At 32.1% G+C, this 17,578-nt stretch overlaps 1 protein-coding gene across 1 annotated transcript; it reads left to right on the top strand.

Moving 5' to 3' along the window:
* Positions 1 to 1,262: 1,262 nt before the first annotated feature.
* LOC120250552 (mRNA cap guanine-N7 methyltransferase 1) lies at positions 1,263 to 10,377 on the top strand. The gene is made up of 13 exons (XM_039259379.1): positions 1,263 to 1,397; positions 1,577 to 1,692; positions 3,997 to 4,065; positions 4,619 to 4,690; positions 5,661 to 5,759; positions 7,053 to 7,109; positions 7,823 to 7,961; positions 8,476 to 8,540; positions 8,613 to 8,663; positions 9,018 to 9,080; positions 9,645 to 9,768; positions 9,850 to 9,911; positions 9,995 to 10,377. Exons 1-13 carry the CDS (start codon positions 1,325 to 1,327, stop codon positions 10,091 to 10,093), a joined length of 1,089 nt encoding a protein of 362 aa, XP_039115313.1. The 5' UTR covers positions 1,263 to 1,324; the 3' UTR covers positions 10,094 to 10,377.
* Positions 10,378 to 17,578: the final 7,201 nt, after the last annotated feature.

Below are 17,578 nucleotides of genomic sequence, written 5' to 3'. Positions count from 1 at the left end.
TTTTTAAATAAATGGAAATTTTTTTCCTATATCTATTTGTAATTTATTTTTAATTTATCTCTATTTTGTCTATGTAATTTTCTATTCATGTAAATTTAAATTTTTTGCATATTTTTTAATTATTTTTTCTATAGTCTTTATGTGTTGTATATTTTTTACAATCAAGAAACTTATATTTTATGATATTTAGATTTTTTTTAAAAAAAATTCCTTAATTTTTAGTATTTTTTAAGTTTTTTTTTTACAATTTTTACAATATTTTTAAAGAATTTACAAATTTTTATATTTTTAAATTAATTTAAAAAACAGGGCCGACCCGGGCTCAGCACGGCTCACTCTAGTCTGGGTCGGGTGACCCCCTGTACGGTGGGCGTGCCGGGCACCGCGACGATTGCAATCCGGGCCGGATCGGCCCGAGCACTGTAGTGCTCGGGCCGCACCGTGCCCGGGCCGGGCCAGGCCATCTTGCACCTCTAGAGGAAATGGACCTACAAAGCATTCACATGATAGAAGACTGAGGTATGACATGAAGCATCATATATGCTACGGGGTTTTCAAGCATGACATCCAAAAGCTTCTACTTCATGGATATGGATCATGTAATACATATTTTATCACCACCCAATATCCAAGCTCTTCATCAATGCTATTCTTCCTTGATCCTTCTGTTGCCTTCTCTCTTGTCTTTTCTTTTGTTTTTTTTTGTTTTCTCTGGGTCTTCTGTTTCTTCTCTTTATCTCTCTTTCTTTTCCTCTACGCGTTAATTTTTTTTTATTGCGGGATTTTATAATATTTTTCTTTTTTTTTAAAATTTTATTTTCAAAAAAAAAACAAAAAATTTGAAATTGAATTTTTTCAAAGAAAATTTTTTTATATAATTTTTTATTACTAAAAATCTATGTAAACATATATATAGTTAATTTAATAAATAAATAATGAACCTGTTTTAAAATTAAAAAGACATGATATTAATGAAAAAAAATCATGAGTACTACTATTGAAAATGAAAAATATTTCCATTTTTTAATATCTTATCAATTTACATATATTATAAAAGGATTTTATATAAATAAACAAATAAAAATGCTTTAATTTAAATTAATACTTTTTTTTATACAAATAAAGAGGTAAATTAAATTATTTTAATTAAAATAAAAACTTAATCAAATGTTGTCCTGGACCTCCTGGTGATAAATAAAATAATTTTTTTAAAAACAAAGTAAATAATTTTGCTATTTTTCAGGGGGTGGCAAGTAAAATTATGTTCCAAAAGCCCGTATGAGGTTCGCAGTGGAGTGCTGGCTTCTTCGCCTCAACGAAGATCATGAAGCGAGGGCACGACGAAATCGCATCACCCTCGTACAACCCCCCGGGGAAGCATAAATCACCTTCATATGGTGCGCTTGATTAATTACTCTCTTCAATTTGTGTTTTTCTTTAGCAATTTCATTGTTTTGGATGGGATTAAGGTTTTTTTTTTGCCAATGTTTTCTTTTTTTCCATTTGTTGATGATTTGGGCTTTTGCTGGTTTGGATTCTTTTTGTGTTGATTTTCCTTTGTTTTTTGGGTTTAAAGATGATAGCTTTAGGAATGCACAGCGAGTGGCAGATCATTATAGTGCTAGGTCAAATCAGACTCTGGAGGAACGCGAGGCAAGCCCTATTATCCATCTGAAGAAGCTCAACAATTGGGTATGCTGTGTTTCACTTTGGTTTGGTATAGTTCATGCATTAATTTGAAAGTTGAATTCTTTTTTCGGGCTCTTTTATCCCCGATCATGTTGTTTTATATTTGTATTGATTAGGAAGCATGAGAACAATGTCATACCTTACTTAGGAACGAGAGAAAGTTCTTATCAATAGTATTTTTGATACCGTAGAAATTGAAAATATACAAACTTGATATAGGTTTGTGCACATTTAGATCTTCCATATCTTTTAGGGTGTGTACTTTGTAAGTGGATGTGTGTGTAATTTGTGATAACTACACATTTTTATTAGGAATTGATGGTAATTGAAGTCAATTACACTATTCAATGAGGAAGCAACCACAACCCCTTGGGTTATGGTAGAAAACGTAGATTCACAATCCACTGCCTTAATTCACTTGGCTACATCAACCCTAGCTAAAGGATTTTCTCTTTCCCCATTCATCATTATTGTATTTATATTTATTCTTACCTTATTAGGTCAAGATATTGAACATAGAACGCCATTCTTAAAAGTGTAAAAACTAAAGGAGTAATTTTCTGTGACATGAACACTAAAAGGAAAAAAAATCCTTTTGTAGTGGATCATTTATTGAGAAAAATTGAAAAACCCATGCACAATCTTTTTCATGTTTATTTTTTACATTTATTTTGAGTTAATACTTATCATATCAATATTTTAATAAAAATCTTCTTCTGTTATATGATTATGTTGCAAATAATCCTTTTGTCACTCCCTCGCTTCCGTTAAGAGAATATTTTGGAAATAGTTTTTGCTTTATATTAATTCATAAATTATAATTTAAAATATATATATATATATATATATATAGACACTCGTCATTAAGCTCAACTCTCTTTCCTATCCTGCTTTGCTTGCCGCCTATTAAGAGAATAGGTCTTGGTTCAAGCCCATTGGCTCATGTTTCTTTCATCTATATTAATTGTCATGCCTGAACACAGGAACAATTTCAACGCCTTAAGAAGTAGAATGCTCCATAACCTACACCCCTTTCCTCTGCCGTACATAGAAAGCAAATTATACCAAACTATGCTTAGGTATTGATCATTAACAACGAGCAAAAATATGTTAAAAAATCTTTAGAAATATAAAATAATCAAACTATTCTAAAAGAATATCTTAATTTTGCCATTTTACACATCCCCATTAGTTGATTTGATGGGCTTATTTGAAATATACATATATATATATACACACATGCAAAGACATAAGATGGGTTTTCTTATTAAATATTGGTTGGATATATAAATTACAATAAAAGTGTAAAAAAAGTGGCGATATTAAAATAATAGAATAAAAAGCTATTTTCTCCACTGTTATTGTGAAATTGTTTTGTTTGTTTTTTTATGATAATATAGATGAAATTAATTCACAAATTGCAACAAGTTTATAATTCAATTTTATTGTAATTATTTATGATGTTTGTTTTCTTTCAATGATTACAAAATGAGTTCAAAAATTAAAATTAAGAAATTAAAATATTTTTGTTAATATTTTAATGTATTATTTTTTCATTAGGAATTCTTATTAAAAGATCTTATGTAATAACTATGGCCTTCCAAACATGCCATTCTGAATTTAGATTTAAACACATATTTATTTCCAAATGTGCCATGTACTTTAAATTCCAAATTACTACTAGAGCATCTAATTAGTTTTATGTGAATTACCACAGTATGGTAATTACACTATTCCTTCCAAACACAACTTTAACTGTTTTTTCATACCTGCCCGTCCATGCCCAACTTTCCAATATCTTTAACTATGGCTGTTATTGATGATGATTTTTTTCCTAACATTAATGTTTGGTGTCGAACCATTAAGTTTAAGTTAGTGACTGAAAGTTTCTATTGACTTATTTTTTCTTTTGCAACTTTGAGAGCTTTCATTATCTATCTAATCACGATTATCTCTTAATTTGATCTAGCCAAAATTCAAGGGGAAAAATCATATATCCCATACAACTTAGACTGCTTTTTTCTTTTCTGGTTCAGTTCAAACCCGTTAGTGATATAAAATTGATTTCCTGCCAATCTATTTTCCAGTCCTTTTGTTCTTTGCATGTAAAAATCATATATTCATGAAAATCTTCTGGAGGATTTTTTGTTTTAGAAGAGCATATTTAGTGACCTTTGTTATAAGTGTTCTGCTTCATAAGTTTCCTTGCCACTGTTGTATCCATATCACTTAGAATTATTTACATCATCAGCTTATAACTAATAATCTTGTCTGATGGGCATCTGATCTCATACTTTCTCTGAACAGATTAAAAGTGTTCTTATTCAGCTCTATGCTCAGAAGGGAGATGCTGTTCTTGATTTTGCTTGTGGAAAGGTTTGTTGGATACAGATAGTTTGTTCCTCCAGTCATAGCTCCGAAAAGGGCATGCAGATTGATTTCCTTTTTAATTTGATTACTTGTTGGCCAAATGTGAGTTGCATGTGGATATCAATCACAGTTGAGTAAATATCCTTGTAATGTTAACTAGATTGCATTCTGACCAGGTTTTGTTTATGCTTCATTGTCGTGGGTTGTACCTTAAATCTAACAATTAACATTTGTTTTGTTTCATTCCCTCCGTCAAGCTAACAATTCTTGCCATTGTGTCAAGAATCTGCCTCTGATTTTATAAAGAAACCCTAGTATATTTCATAGAATTCGATATAGCTGACATTGAGTACACAGGATACTGATTTTTATATTTTAACTGTTAAGTAATTACTAATAAGGTTTACCCTACCCCCATTATGAGACTTGTATTTCAATAGCTATTTCAATATCTGCTCTTTATCAGATTATCAGAGTAAAACATGCTAATATTCAAATTCATTTCCTACCCATTGTATCAATTTACTAATGATGCATCTTGTTGATTGATATTGTCAAGGGTGGAGATCTGATCAAGTGGGAAAAGGCACAGATTGGTTACTATGTTGGTGTTGATATAGCAGAAGGCTCGGTAAGAGCATTCCAGTCATTCACTTTTTTTTTTCTTCTCTGTAGTGTGTAGTGGTTTAGCTTAAACTAAATTCATAAGTTGTACTTACATTGTCGTCGTTTCACTGATCAATCTGTTAACTATTTTGCCTTTTCAAATTAATGCCATCATTTGGAACTTTTTGTGATGGCAGTGAGTAATGCTTTGTTGTTTATGGCTTGTGATGTATGATCTTCTGGTAAAAAAGGAATCAGGTTTGTGGTGATTCCATCTTTTTGTTTAATCACTACGAAGATGTTTAATTCAAAGAGCCTTTGTATTTTTAGAATGGTTTGTGCACTACAAATGTGTACAATAATATTACATGGTTGTGATTGTACTCGCTAGCTTGTACTCAGTGATGTGAACAAATTTAACAACTAGTTGACAGATTGTGGCATGATTAATTTATGTAAGGTCGTCCCTGTTGGTCATGAAATGAGCTAATGTTTAGTTCAATATTTTGATGGCCAAGTCATTAGTTTTCTTAATATTGTTGTCATGATGGTTTTGGTAATGAAGAAAAACTTGAAGTTGATGTCGATCCATAAAATGAATAATAATTTACTAGGATATATCAATTAGATTTCAAACACAAAAGATTGGTGCTTTGTTGTTTGCCAAGGAAGTTTAGTTGCAAGAATGAGCTTGTAAGGCTTGAAATGAGCAGTCTTTCACTTTTTCCCTCATCAGATGTTTACGTTAAGAAAAAATAGTTTGCAGAATATTGCCTGATCACACTCCTGCTCCAACTCATTCTTACTCCTGGCTTTTAGGAATAGTTTATATTCTTTCCATGCATGATAAGAGAGGTATAGCAAGCTTTTGTATACTTTTTTCCTTTTATAGAAGTACAATGTACACATATTTGAGTTCATCTTATATTGCTTGAGAATGTCTTCATGTGCTTTTTTTTTCTAGCATATTTTATGACTCTTAGATCTGTGTTTAGATAAGAGACTGCAAGACACGCTACAATGGTGATGCAGAACAACAACGCAGGAAAAAGTTCAGCTTTCCTGCACGCCTTATATGTGCAGATTGCTATGAGGTGACTGGAGATCCTTGTCCTTTTAGTGAGACTTAAATAATCATACCTGTTTGTTAGCACTCAATTTTAGTTTTTTTCCCAATTTAAAACAAGAAACTTTAGAGAACATGTTTGCAAACTTTTTTTTTTTTTAATTTTAAATCTATCTCCTTTTCTCCTTTTTCTAGAAAATGCCCCAAAAAAATCGTTTTTAAAAAATATATCACAGGTCCTCTAATTTGCTTATTTGCATCTGGATTCTCTCACCCTTCTTCTCTTTACTTCGACGAAAAAAATTGCAAATATTATTCTGATTAAGACTGTATGTTTAACTTCTATATTTATAAAGCCCAAACACATTCTTTATGACAGACATGCTTCGATCTTTATATAAATATTTTATACTGATAAATCTTAATTTTGTTTAATTTTAACTATCAGCAAGAGTGGAATATATCGCTTTACTAATTTGTTTACATTACACTTTGCTTGTTCATGTGTGTGATCTCATTTAAAAAAAAAACCAAAAATATATGTGTGTGCGCACGCATATAGACAAGAGAAATTTGCATATGTATCGATTCAGAAGTGGGTAATCGTGTATATACTCGTAAAAACCATGTGTACTTACATACCCCCTCAAATTGGCATTGTTTGAATACATAAGCAAGTATCAACCGGGCTAAAATTATTTGTTCTTCCAAGAAATTTCATTTGTTGATCATGGGGGCATATAAACAAGTCTTTAAAGCTTGTAAGGGTGTATAAGTGAATATGATTATGTGTGATGTAATTTAACTTCCCATCTAATGACCTCTATAGCAACACACTATCTGAATCATCTTACACCAATTGTTTGGTTTTCATAACAGTCTACAAGAAGCACATGTTAATTAATTGCTTTGTAACAATGCATTTTCTTGTATGCATTTTTAAAACAAGTTTTGTAATATAATCTAAACGAGAATTTTCTTAAAGGAATGTAAGTGAAGAATTTTTTTTTATAAAATAAAGATGCCCTTATATTCACATTATTGTACTATGATTACTGCTGCTATTTTTAACAACAACAACAACAACAACAACAACAATAATAATAAGATTATTCTTATTCTCAGTATTATTATATCTCTATAATCATCAAATTGTTGTTATTTTTATTAAAAGTTGCCAGCATTTATGCAATCATTATATTGTAGTTTGGGTACATTGGGTTGCTGATTAATTGACTTTTGCATTGAACTTTGCTAACTAATACTCAATTTGTTGTTTAGAATGCTATTCTAATATGTGAGCATTTTTATTTTATCTTAGGCAAGGTTAGATAAGTATTTGGAAGATGATGGACCATATGACATTTGCAGCTGCCAGGTCAGTTCCTGCATTTTCTCTGTCTCAGTCTTTTGTATTTAAGTATATTGGGTTTCTAAACATGTAAACCAAAGAAAAATTTTTGTGCTGTTGTAACAATTTAGGAAAACCATCTTATAACTGTAGCTTCAGCAATTCTATCCTACTGATATTAGTAAGTGGATCTTGTGAATAGAATGCTAAAAGTTGAGATGTAGGTATTTTTGCTGATAGTTTGTAAAATCTTGACTTTTAAGCTTTGTTTGAATTGATCTACTGAGTTTCTACCCTCTACTCCTATTGTTAGGAAACAACCTCAATATCGAGATATTTGTTGATAATGCTATAACCATGCTGGCTCTTAGACAACTCCTGTTCTTGTCAAACAAAAGGGGTTGGGAGACAAATCTGTAATTTTGAATGTTGAGGTAATAATTGACATTTGATTGGTTCAAAAAACATTGCAGTCGATGTGTTATTTTTAGCAACAGCTCTGGGTTTAGGAAAAATCAACATCCTTTACATAGTGAAATTCTTGGAGTGGCATATGATTGTTGGAAGATAGTAATAATAATAAAAAAGCAATATTTGAGCAAAAGTTACAATTTATTTCTTGCAGTTACTTAGCATAAATAACTCGAAGTTCATGCACAGTGGTAAAAAAACCAGTGCTTTATGTTTCTTTTTGTTTTGTCCACCTAATCTCACTTTCTTGTTGATTTTTGTTTTTGCAGTTTGCCTTGCATTATTCATGGTCAACTGAGGCTCGTGCAAGACGAGCCCTGGCAAACATATCTGCATTGCTCAGACCTGGTGGCATCTTCGTAGGGACCATGCCTGATGCAAATGTCATCATCAAGAAACTCAGAGAAGGTGCTCATCTTATATTTATGATGTCAGTCGTTTGATTTTGGATATTGTGATGCACATGATTTACATTTGGTGCACTCTTCTTTTTTTATTTGAAAATTCCTGTACATTATTTACTAAGCGAAAATTTCAGTCAGAAGTTGATGATATTCTCTTAACTGCATTGGCATCAGAGTATGCCATTCAGTTGATAAATTTTATCATGCTGTTCTTTTTCCTCTTTTTTCGTTATCGTCAAGAGTTCCCTTGTATTTGGTTTGAGACATGAACACTAACATTTTATGGAATTGAACTGCGTGAAAAGAACTATCTAGTGAACTACATTTGCAATTGGAGAGATTTCCATGTAAATATGTGTGCGCTCTGACCTACCCTACTAAGTAGCCATTTGTTATGCCCTCATCTTCTCTTGCAACTTTTGTTATCGTTAACTTTGATATCTTGTCCTTTTGTTTTATGCATACATTTATTGGAGCATTTTTAACATTTGGAAAATTAAACATTGTGGACTACGCAGCTGATGGTTTGTCATTCGGCAATAATGTTTATTGGATTTGCTTTGATGATGATTTCAGTGAGAAGGTAACAGTTCATATTGTTAATCAGCATTCACCTTTCCTGGTACCTTATGGCCTTTTTACTTTCCTGGTTCAGAAATTCAGATCATCCAGTCCTTTCGGAATAAGATACCAGTTTCACTTGGAGGTACAATTGGGCCACATTGATTTGTTATTGAACTTATTCATTATTATGCCAATATTGGTATTCTTTGGTTAGTTTCTTCATTTTTCTTCATTTTTTGGTTTATGAAATTGATTTTATCATGAATATTTATGATCTCATACCTTGTTCTGTGTGCCATTGTAGTGTCTTCTCATGCTTGTTAATATGTGAAAGACTTGCGACCTTGATTGTGATAGCCAACCTTGTGATTGTTTGCAAAATTGTTGATCTGGCGATATTCATATTTACATCACTATGTTGTACTTGCTAGATATCTCTTTGTAAATGCAAACTAGGAGTACCGCATGACTTTGCACTTTGGTTTGTTGTCTGCAGGATGCAGTGGACTGTCCAGAATGGATTGTTCCTTTTCCGGTTTTCAAGTCTCTAGCCGAGGAGGTACAAGATACATAGCATTCTTTTACTCTATTTTTTTGTTTATGTATGTGTCATGATCATATTCCGATTTCTGTTACTATGATGCAGCTTTTATATCTGGTAGCTCCATGATCATGCATATATACATAATATTAATTAACATTTTTATATTAACTATGATCATTATGATTTGTTCTGGAATTTTAGCTCATTGGGAAACTGATCCTGAGTGTATATGGGATGTAGTTCAACCATTTACTCCAGAGAACGCGAGAAAAATCATGCAACCTATATCATCTGTCCATGAAGATGCATTTATTTATTTTTCCTTTTTTTTTCCCTTGTGAACAGCCAGTTCTTATCCGTCTACCTTAATCAAATATACCTATTTATATTTAATCACATCTTTTGATCATTGTTTGTGCATGTGTATTCTATCACATCAAACTAATACATTCTTATCCTCATCTTTAAGTAAACACACTATCACTTACAAGTATTCTTTGTTTCAACTACTGATACTGTAACATTTCTCATTTTTTTTTTCCTTAACAATAATAAAACTAACATCTTTTCGATTTGTAGTATGATTTGGAGCTAGTCTTTGTGAAGAACTCCCATGAATTTGTCCGAGAGTACTTGAAAAAACCAGTGTACACAGAACTCATGAGAAGACTCGGTGCACTTGGTGATGGAAACCAAGATCAAAGTCGGTTCCCGCCTCTATCTCTATATCTAAGTTCGCCTTCCATCTCTCAGGTTCTTAACAACTAATTTCCTTTATACACAGCCACATTGTCACAGGAGGAATGGGACGTCGCATACTTGTACTTGGCTTATGTGCTTCGGAAGGTAAATAAACTGCAAGTTTCTAGTGTTTTTAATGAATGGACTACGCCGAGTATTTATCGATAACATGTACTTCATTGTCTCAGCGAGGCCAACCTGGTTCGCATCGGCGGAGCAACAATATCAACAAAGGGAAGATGCTTATAAAGGACGAGGACATCGAGTTCATTAGATCAGACATGTGAACTGAATGTTGCCCGGTTCTTGGCTTCGGTTCGCTGCATTTCTGCGGCGAAAATGATGACTGTTTTACAGATCTGATTTTATTAGAGGTGTTGAAATAAGTTTAGAAGGATTCCTTTCTTGAATTTTATTTGAAATCAATGAAATTGAGAGAAGTCATATATTATTTATGTTGTACCTTTCTACTCACCAAATGTATTGATATATAGCCCTAAATAGATTGTTACTATTGTTCTTGCTAATTTTTTATGCCAGAAAACATAAATGAAATGTTGGGAATTTAATAGTTTGATGCATTTATAACTGTGATTTTTGTTAGTTGGATTGGTTGCTAATAATATTTTTAGTTAATTATTATTAAATATTTTTAAGAAAAAAATATTTATTAGTTTTTGCAGTTTTTCAAATATCATCTGCAGTTTAGACAGTTTTTTTTTTTAAAAAAATTTACTTATTTTTCAATCACTGTAACTCATGAAAATTTATAATTATGTTTTTAATTTTTTATTAAACAATTCAGGTTTGAGACAGAAAGAGTAAGAGATAATCACAAAAATATTTAATAAAATATCAGTGTAGTTTTAAAATATTAAATATTGGAAGAGATTGTTCTAGACACTGTCATCCTGAGGCAGGAGGAGCAAAAGATAATAAAAAAATATTTAATAAGAATATTAGTGTAATTTTTAAATATTAAATATTGGAAGAGATAGTTCTGGACACTGCCATCCTGAGAGTCTGGGACAGGAGGAGCAAGAGAAAATAAATATATATATATATATAATAAAAATATTAGTGTAATTTTTAAATATTAAATATTGGAAGTGAATGTTCTGGATACTGTCAATCTGTCATCCCAATCAACCAATCCATTTATGGGGAGTTCAATTCTGGTCGCTAGGGTTGGTACATTTAATTCTCTCAGTAAATGCAAAACCTAAATGATTTTATAACTAGGTCTCATGCTTTAAGTGGCATTTCTGTAGTTTTACTTTTTATCAATGTATAAGGGTTTTATTTTTCTGCTTCTCTAATTAAATTACAATATACATATACTATATATTCAAAATTAAAAGAAAATGCAAGTTGAGTTGGGAAATTTTTAGCAAGCGAAATAACTTTTCAATTATAAAAATAGTTTTATGAAAAAAAGGCTAAGATAAAATGAGCAAATTTTTTATTAAAATTTTTTAATTAATTATTTAAGCATATTTTGTTTTGCAGACAAACTTTAATAAATAAAAAAATATTTTTGAAGATTTTTTACCATCCAAAACTATATAAAAGAATTATCCAATTAATGTTCATACAAGAAAAAAAAGGGTATAACTCTATTCGCTGCGCACTAATGAGCAACAACTTTTTGTTGCCAGTATTATTATCATAAAATAATTAACATGTTACAAATTATCACTAAAAAAAGTACTATCATTAGTATTTTTATCATAAAATAATATATTACAGATCAGCATTGTATTTTCTCTGGTTTTGATTTTCCATGTAATAATAATAATAATACTAATGATGATATGTGATTGAATGTATATGTTTTTCCATTACAAACTGATACACTTAGGTTATCATATATATATATATATATATTTTGAATTTTATGTTAACAGGTACTTCAATTTTTTTTTTTTTGGTTGAATATGTAGGCTCTTGATCATGAGCTTGAAGTAAAATGAGCAAAAAAATAAATGATCCGAGTGAAAACTAATCAAGAAATAAAGTTTCAAAGGATTACACGGGGTATAAACATTCTAATGTAAACGACACAGTGAAGAACACAATTTTCCCCCTAATTTCAAAGAAACTTGAGGACTACATGGGCGTTCACTTTACCTCACATGGACCGAGATATATAACTTTATGAAAAGTTCAAAGTTCAAAGTGTGCTTTAGAGCAGTGACACAACCTCATGTTGACCATCGTGCGCTTCTCACATGACCAGTGTAAAATTTACACTATCCTGTATAATTTGGGGTATAGGTTATGTAATCCCAAGGCTTGTTAGGGTTTTGATTCAAAGGAGATCACATGGCCTAGTCACGCTGGTGATTGACCTTGTGTATTGATCCGATACTCGGATTGTAAAAAGGGCAACATGGGGGGTTTCAAGGGCACTTCCTCTATGCTTCTTCCAACCTTTTTTTCTAGAATTTTGTTAGATTTTTGGCAGCAATTCAAGAGGTTTCCTAGTAATTTCTTGGAAGAAATTTTGACTTGTCTTCTTTAGGATATTGACATTGCCACTATAGAGGAGAGATCCTTCATGGTGTTTTAAATAGAAGATATAGACAAGATATTTTGGCAAGGAAGTTTGAAACATAAGGGGATTTTCTTAATCATGTTTTTGATGTTATTTTATTTATCTTTTATTATATTTCACACTTTCTTTACATGAGGAACTAACCTCTTAGGGTATCCGGACATTAATGAACCTTAGGATATGATTTTACATTTGACATGGATATCAACCGTATATTGAGTTCATTTTGGTTGTGACTTAATTGTGTGTGATAGTTCTCTTGGGTTAGTGTGTTTTGGGGAGCCACTCGATCTCACAAGAATATAAAGCACACACACACACACACACACACACAATTAAGCAAGAGAAAGAAGACACACAAGTTGGTTACCCAGTTCAGCGCAACCTTGCCTACATCTGGGGGGCCAAGCTCAGAGAAACAATCCACTAAAAGAGGTTATAGAATAAAGAGTACAATACTCCCTTACTCACTCAAGACAAAAAATATCCTCTTAAGATTGCCCAATGGCCACTCTCCTCAACCCTCACCGAAGGGTCTCTCACTTGTTAATCATACTAAATCTTCAAGCAGGATATCTTATATAGGCGCACCTACGTACACGTGATCCTTCCTCTTTTAGAATTCTCCGCGGCTTCCTAACTTGGACATCTTCCAAAGTTAGATGTTGCAACACCCAGTTGCAACACTGCCCACCTTACTGAACATGACTGAGTTCTATCTAATTACACCTGAATCTGCGACCTTCAACCTTCTCGGTTCCTTTAGTCCGCCTATAATTAGCTCCATACATGATTAGTCTCCTTGAATAGCTCCGCCCATAATAAGCTCTTAGAACTTCCTTCAAATTGTGTTGCTAAATATGGTCTTGATAATCGCATTGGCTTTCCCTAGCCTAACTTAGTTTGTGTCTTCAAATAGCTTTACATCAAACTAAGCTTTATACAATCTCCATAATGATCTTTATTTTTGCTAACAATAGAACATTCCTCTCACTCTCTTTAAGGTAGATCATTCCTAAAAGGAGTTTTACCAAGGATATAATTTATCATCCCGGATCTTACCAAGAATAGATAAACATTCCTATAATAAAACTTACCCTTCTTGAAGATCCTTCTAACTTGATGCGCTTTCCAAAATTAGTTAATTATCACATGAACCATTGAGAGGAATTTCTTCTAAACAAAGTCTCCAAACATGATCTTCTAAGCTTCATATCTTCATATGCCATGACACCAAGTTTTAGGCACATCATCATCCTAGTCACTTCTCCTTTTTGCCAAGTCATCATTGCCACATCATATTCCTTTGCCATGTCACCTCTTGGCTTGTCACATAATGCCAATCCATGTCGTTAGACCTAACAGCATGTTTGAATGGCATGATTTTGTTATAGTGAGAGCTCGATTTCATGCTTGATATATGTGTAGGAGATTGAGAAATCCTTATCCAGAGATCCATCACAATTGAAGGAAATTGCGCATAAATCTAGAGATAGAAGGTTGAGTGCTTTGATTCTCCAGATTATAAGGGTTATCCTACTCCGAATTCCATCAAGTGTTCATGTAATTATAAGAACCTAGATCAGAGAGAGATCTCAATTTAGGATTTCACCCATTGCTTTAAGAAAGAGATTAATATAATTTAGAAGTTAATCCTTTTCATGAGTTCATAAAGCATTAATGCGATCAAACAATGTTTACATTAGGAAAAGATTCCAATTTGGCCCAATAAGGGACTAATTACTCATCACAACATGAAAAGGGGGCCAATCTACTCAAATTTAATATGATATTTTAGGCTAGAGTTCATTGAACTTTCTAGAGAATTTTTTGTCTAGTTACCTCCCTTCTATGATTAATTACCTCTTTGCCAATTATATTGCCAATTATGTTGTCAACACCTTTATTTCTTATCGACTAGATAATAGATGATTAGCTAATACTAGTGCTTTTTATCCTCTTAAGATTGACAATTTTATGTTTATGACACACTTTACTGTGATGTGATGCACTTGCAAAACAACACATCAAATAACAACAACAATAATGATAATTTAGTTCATCAAAATAATGACATATGTCTGTGACGGCCATGTGACCATTACTATACTTGATAAAGCAACATCCCAACCCAACCCAAAGATCATTAATGCATCCTTCTATAATTATATTTATTTATTGACCCATTTAAAATATTTTTATTTGCTTATATATTTTATAGTTGAAAACTTACAATTTATTTATTTCCTATATCAAATGAAGAGAAAGAGTGAAGAATATTTTATTTTTTTAAGAAGTTTTTTGATTTTTTGTATACATACGCCTAGAAATTTACTTATTATTTACATACTCAATAAATCCTAAGGTTGTAATACTCCTTTACCCCATATATATACTATTAAAATATATTATTACATGCCAAATGACTTAAAAAACATGTGCATTATTTTACTAAAATTTTTTAATAGTCATTAACTTAAAATTTTTATATACACCCTTAAAAAAACATTAAACTCAATTCATTTAATTACATATCTAAATCTTAAAAATATCTAAAGGTAATTTTTGCATTTATATATCTTTGAAAAATTAAAGCTAGTTTTATTTGTTATATTTAAATAAAAATTAACATTATCAGAAATAGTTTAAAAATTTAAATACAATTTTTTGATTAATAAAAAATTAATATTTGTATAACTTATAATATATTTTACAGGTAATACTAGTTACATTAAATGTGCTATAAAAGCCTTACCACACGTCTCACTCACTCTATTAACATATGTGCCATAGGCTTGGTTAGATATATCTCAAGCCAACAGAAAGCTATCATTGTCAACTTTAAACTTTAATTCGAATTGAACCAGATAAAACCAACAGAATTTCGAACACTTTCGGTCCATTCTTCCCATCTTCAATATTATAAAACAGTAAAAACAATAGGAAAACTATCAACAAAATTGGTTAAGTGACACAAGTTTACATCATTCAATCAAGTAATTTTTTTGATTTGAATCCCCCCTCTCTCTCTCTCTATATATATATATATATATATATAACTCTATCAAAAAGTCATTTTTATAAAAATCTTTATTGTTTCTACTATGATCTTTAGTTCGATTCCTTTACATACATCTATTTTTTTATAGAATTCTATTATCACTTTGCTCTTTCAAAAAAAAAATAGTGGATGACCAAGGGGCTGTTAAATATTAGCTTGATATCCTTGGGATGAAGCCAAATCTTGATCTCTTTTAATCCAACAATTTAGATTGCTCTATTGTTTATATAGGGTTATGTTTGTTGTGTGTTGTGTAATGAAAGGAAAGAGAGAAAGATAGAGAGGGTGAGTTCTTTTGTATTTGGAGAGTGGAAAAAGTGAAGGTGTAGAGGAGAGCTTTTTGTTCTTGTTTGATTTTATTAAAGCAAGGTAAGCCATTTGGTTTTTAGGTAAGGCTAGTTCTTAGAGCTTGGTAACCCTCTTCTGGCTTTATGCCTATTTTTTGTACTCTTGTACTCTTGTTATTCTTCATGATATAGTGAAGCATTGTTCTCCCGTGGATGTATAGGCTTGTTCTTAGCCGAACCACGTTAAATTGGTGTCTCTTACTTTATTCTTGTGAGATTGGTTGTATGTTATTCTTGCATTGCCTATTCATTGTGTTATTGTTAGGTATTGTGATATTACACACTAAGTGTTCGACGAATTATCACACTAGTTACACGCTTCCTCACACGCAACAATTGGTATCAGAGCTTCGTTCTAGAACTGTGGAGGTTGTCTAAGCTTGCAATTGAAAGAATTGGGACTTGTATTGGTGGTGATTTGATTTCATAGCAATGGATAAGGCAATGGAGTTTGAAAAGCTCAAAGAGAACAATTGACTAATATGAAAGATAATGATGGAGGATCACCTTATCTATAAGGAGTTAGATCTACCTCTATTGGGGAATGATGTTAAACCCTCATCTATGAGTGATGAACAATGGAAGGTTCTTAATCAAAAATGCTTGTCGATGATAAGACCATGTATTTCACCATCCATCTTGTTTGATGTTTATCAATGTAAGACGGCTCATTAAACTCTGGACCAATCTTTTAAGCAACCATCGTGTATCAATAAGACGCATGCCATGAAGAGATTATTTCTCTTGAAAATGAAGGATAGTGTCACGGTGCGAAAGCATGTGAATGAGTTTAACTCTATTGTGGCACAATTAAAGGCTCTAAAGGTAAATCTTGATGAAAAGGTCTTATGCTTGCTACTTTTGAGCTCTTTGCCTTTAAGTTGGGATACTCTTGTTACTACCATGGCAAATACAATGGGAACAAGTTTAAGTTGAATGATGTTGTTTCTTCATTGAGTAGTGAATAGACTAGAAGGGCTTCTTTACAAATGTCTAGTGACTCAAGTCAAGCACAAGCGGTCGGTAAAAGAGGAAGGTCTCAACAAAGGGATGATGTTTTGGCTAGCAAAGGCAAGTCACAAACAAAGGGAAGATTAAAGTCACGGGGCCGGGTTGTCACTTGTTGGTATTGCAAGAAACAAGGTTATGTGAGGAATGATTGTAATCTTTTGAAGAGCAAGCGAAAGGGGAAGCAAGTTGATGGTGAAGCAAGTATAGCATCTCAAAGTGATGATGGAGTCACATTAAGCATTGCTTGTATGGTATCTTCTTCCATAGATACTTGAGTGTTGGACTTCGGTGCTTTATTTAACATTCAAATCAATCATTTTTCTCCACTTATAAAGAAGTTGATTGTGGTAATGTCTACCTCGGGAATGATCATGCTTGTAAAATTTTGGGCATTGGTGATATGGTTATTAAACAAGCAAATGGGAAGGAGCATACATTGACTAATGTGAGGCATGTTCCCGAGATAACAAAGAATCTTATTTTGGCGAGGCAACTTGATGAGACTGGTTATGTGGTTACTTTTGGTAATGGATCGTGGAAAATCTCCAAGGGTTGTATGACGGTATTGAAGGGGTAAAAGGATGGAAGCTTATATACTTTTCTTGGTTCACCTCAAAGATGTATGTCGGCTAATGGACATGATGATGTGCATGTTTGGTACAGTGGGCTTGGCCATATTAGTGAGCATGGAATGAAGGTATTGTAAGATAAAACGCTTATTCCTTTATTTGAGAATTCATCTCTTGAATTATGTGTGCATTGCATCATGGGCAAGGAACATAGAGTAAATTTTAAG

The sequence above is a fragment of the Dioscorea cayenensis genome, chromosome 19, assembly GCF_009730915.1.
Source record: "Dioscorea cayenensis subsp. rotundata cultivar TDr96_F1 chromosome 19, TDr96_F1_v2_PseudoChromosome.rev07_lg8_w22 25.fasta, whole genome shotgun sequence".
Classification (NCBI taxonomy): Eukaryota; Viridiplantae; Streptophyta; class Magnoliopsida; order Dioscoreales; family Dioscoreaceae; genus Dioscorea; species Dioscorea cayenensis.
The sequence above is the reverse complement of the archived record's forward strand: the minus strand, read 5'-3'. Positions and strand labels throughout refer to the sequence as shown.

Excerpts from the sequence above, each read along its gene's own strand:
- LOC120250552 (XM_039259379.1), top strand. The coding sequence starts at position 1,325 with ATGAAGCGAGGGCACGACGAAATCGCATCACCCTCGTACAACCCCCCG. Across the intron at positions 7,962-8,475 it reads CATCAAGAAACTCAGAGAAG|CTGATGGTTTGTCATTCGGC; the intron begins GTGCTCATCTTA and ends TGGACTACGCAG. Across the intron at positions 9,769-9,849 it reads TGATGGAAACCAAGATCAAA|CCACATTGTCACAGGAGGAA; the intron begins GTCGGTTCCCGC and ends CTTTATACACAG.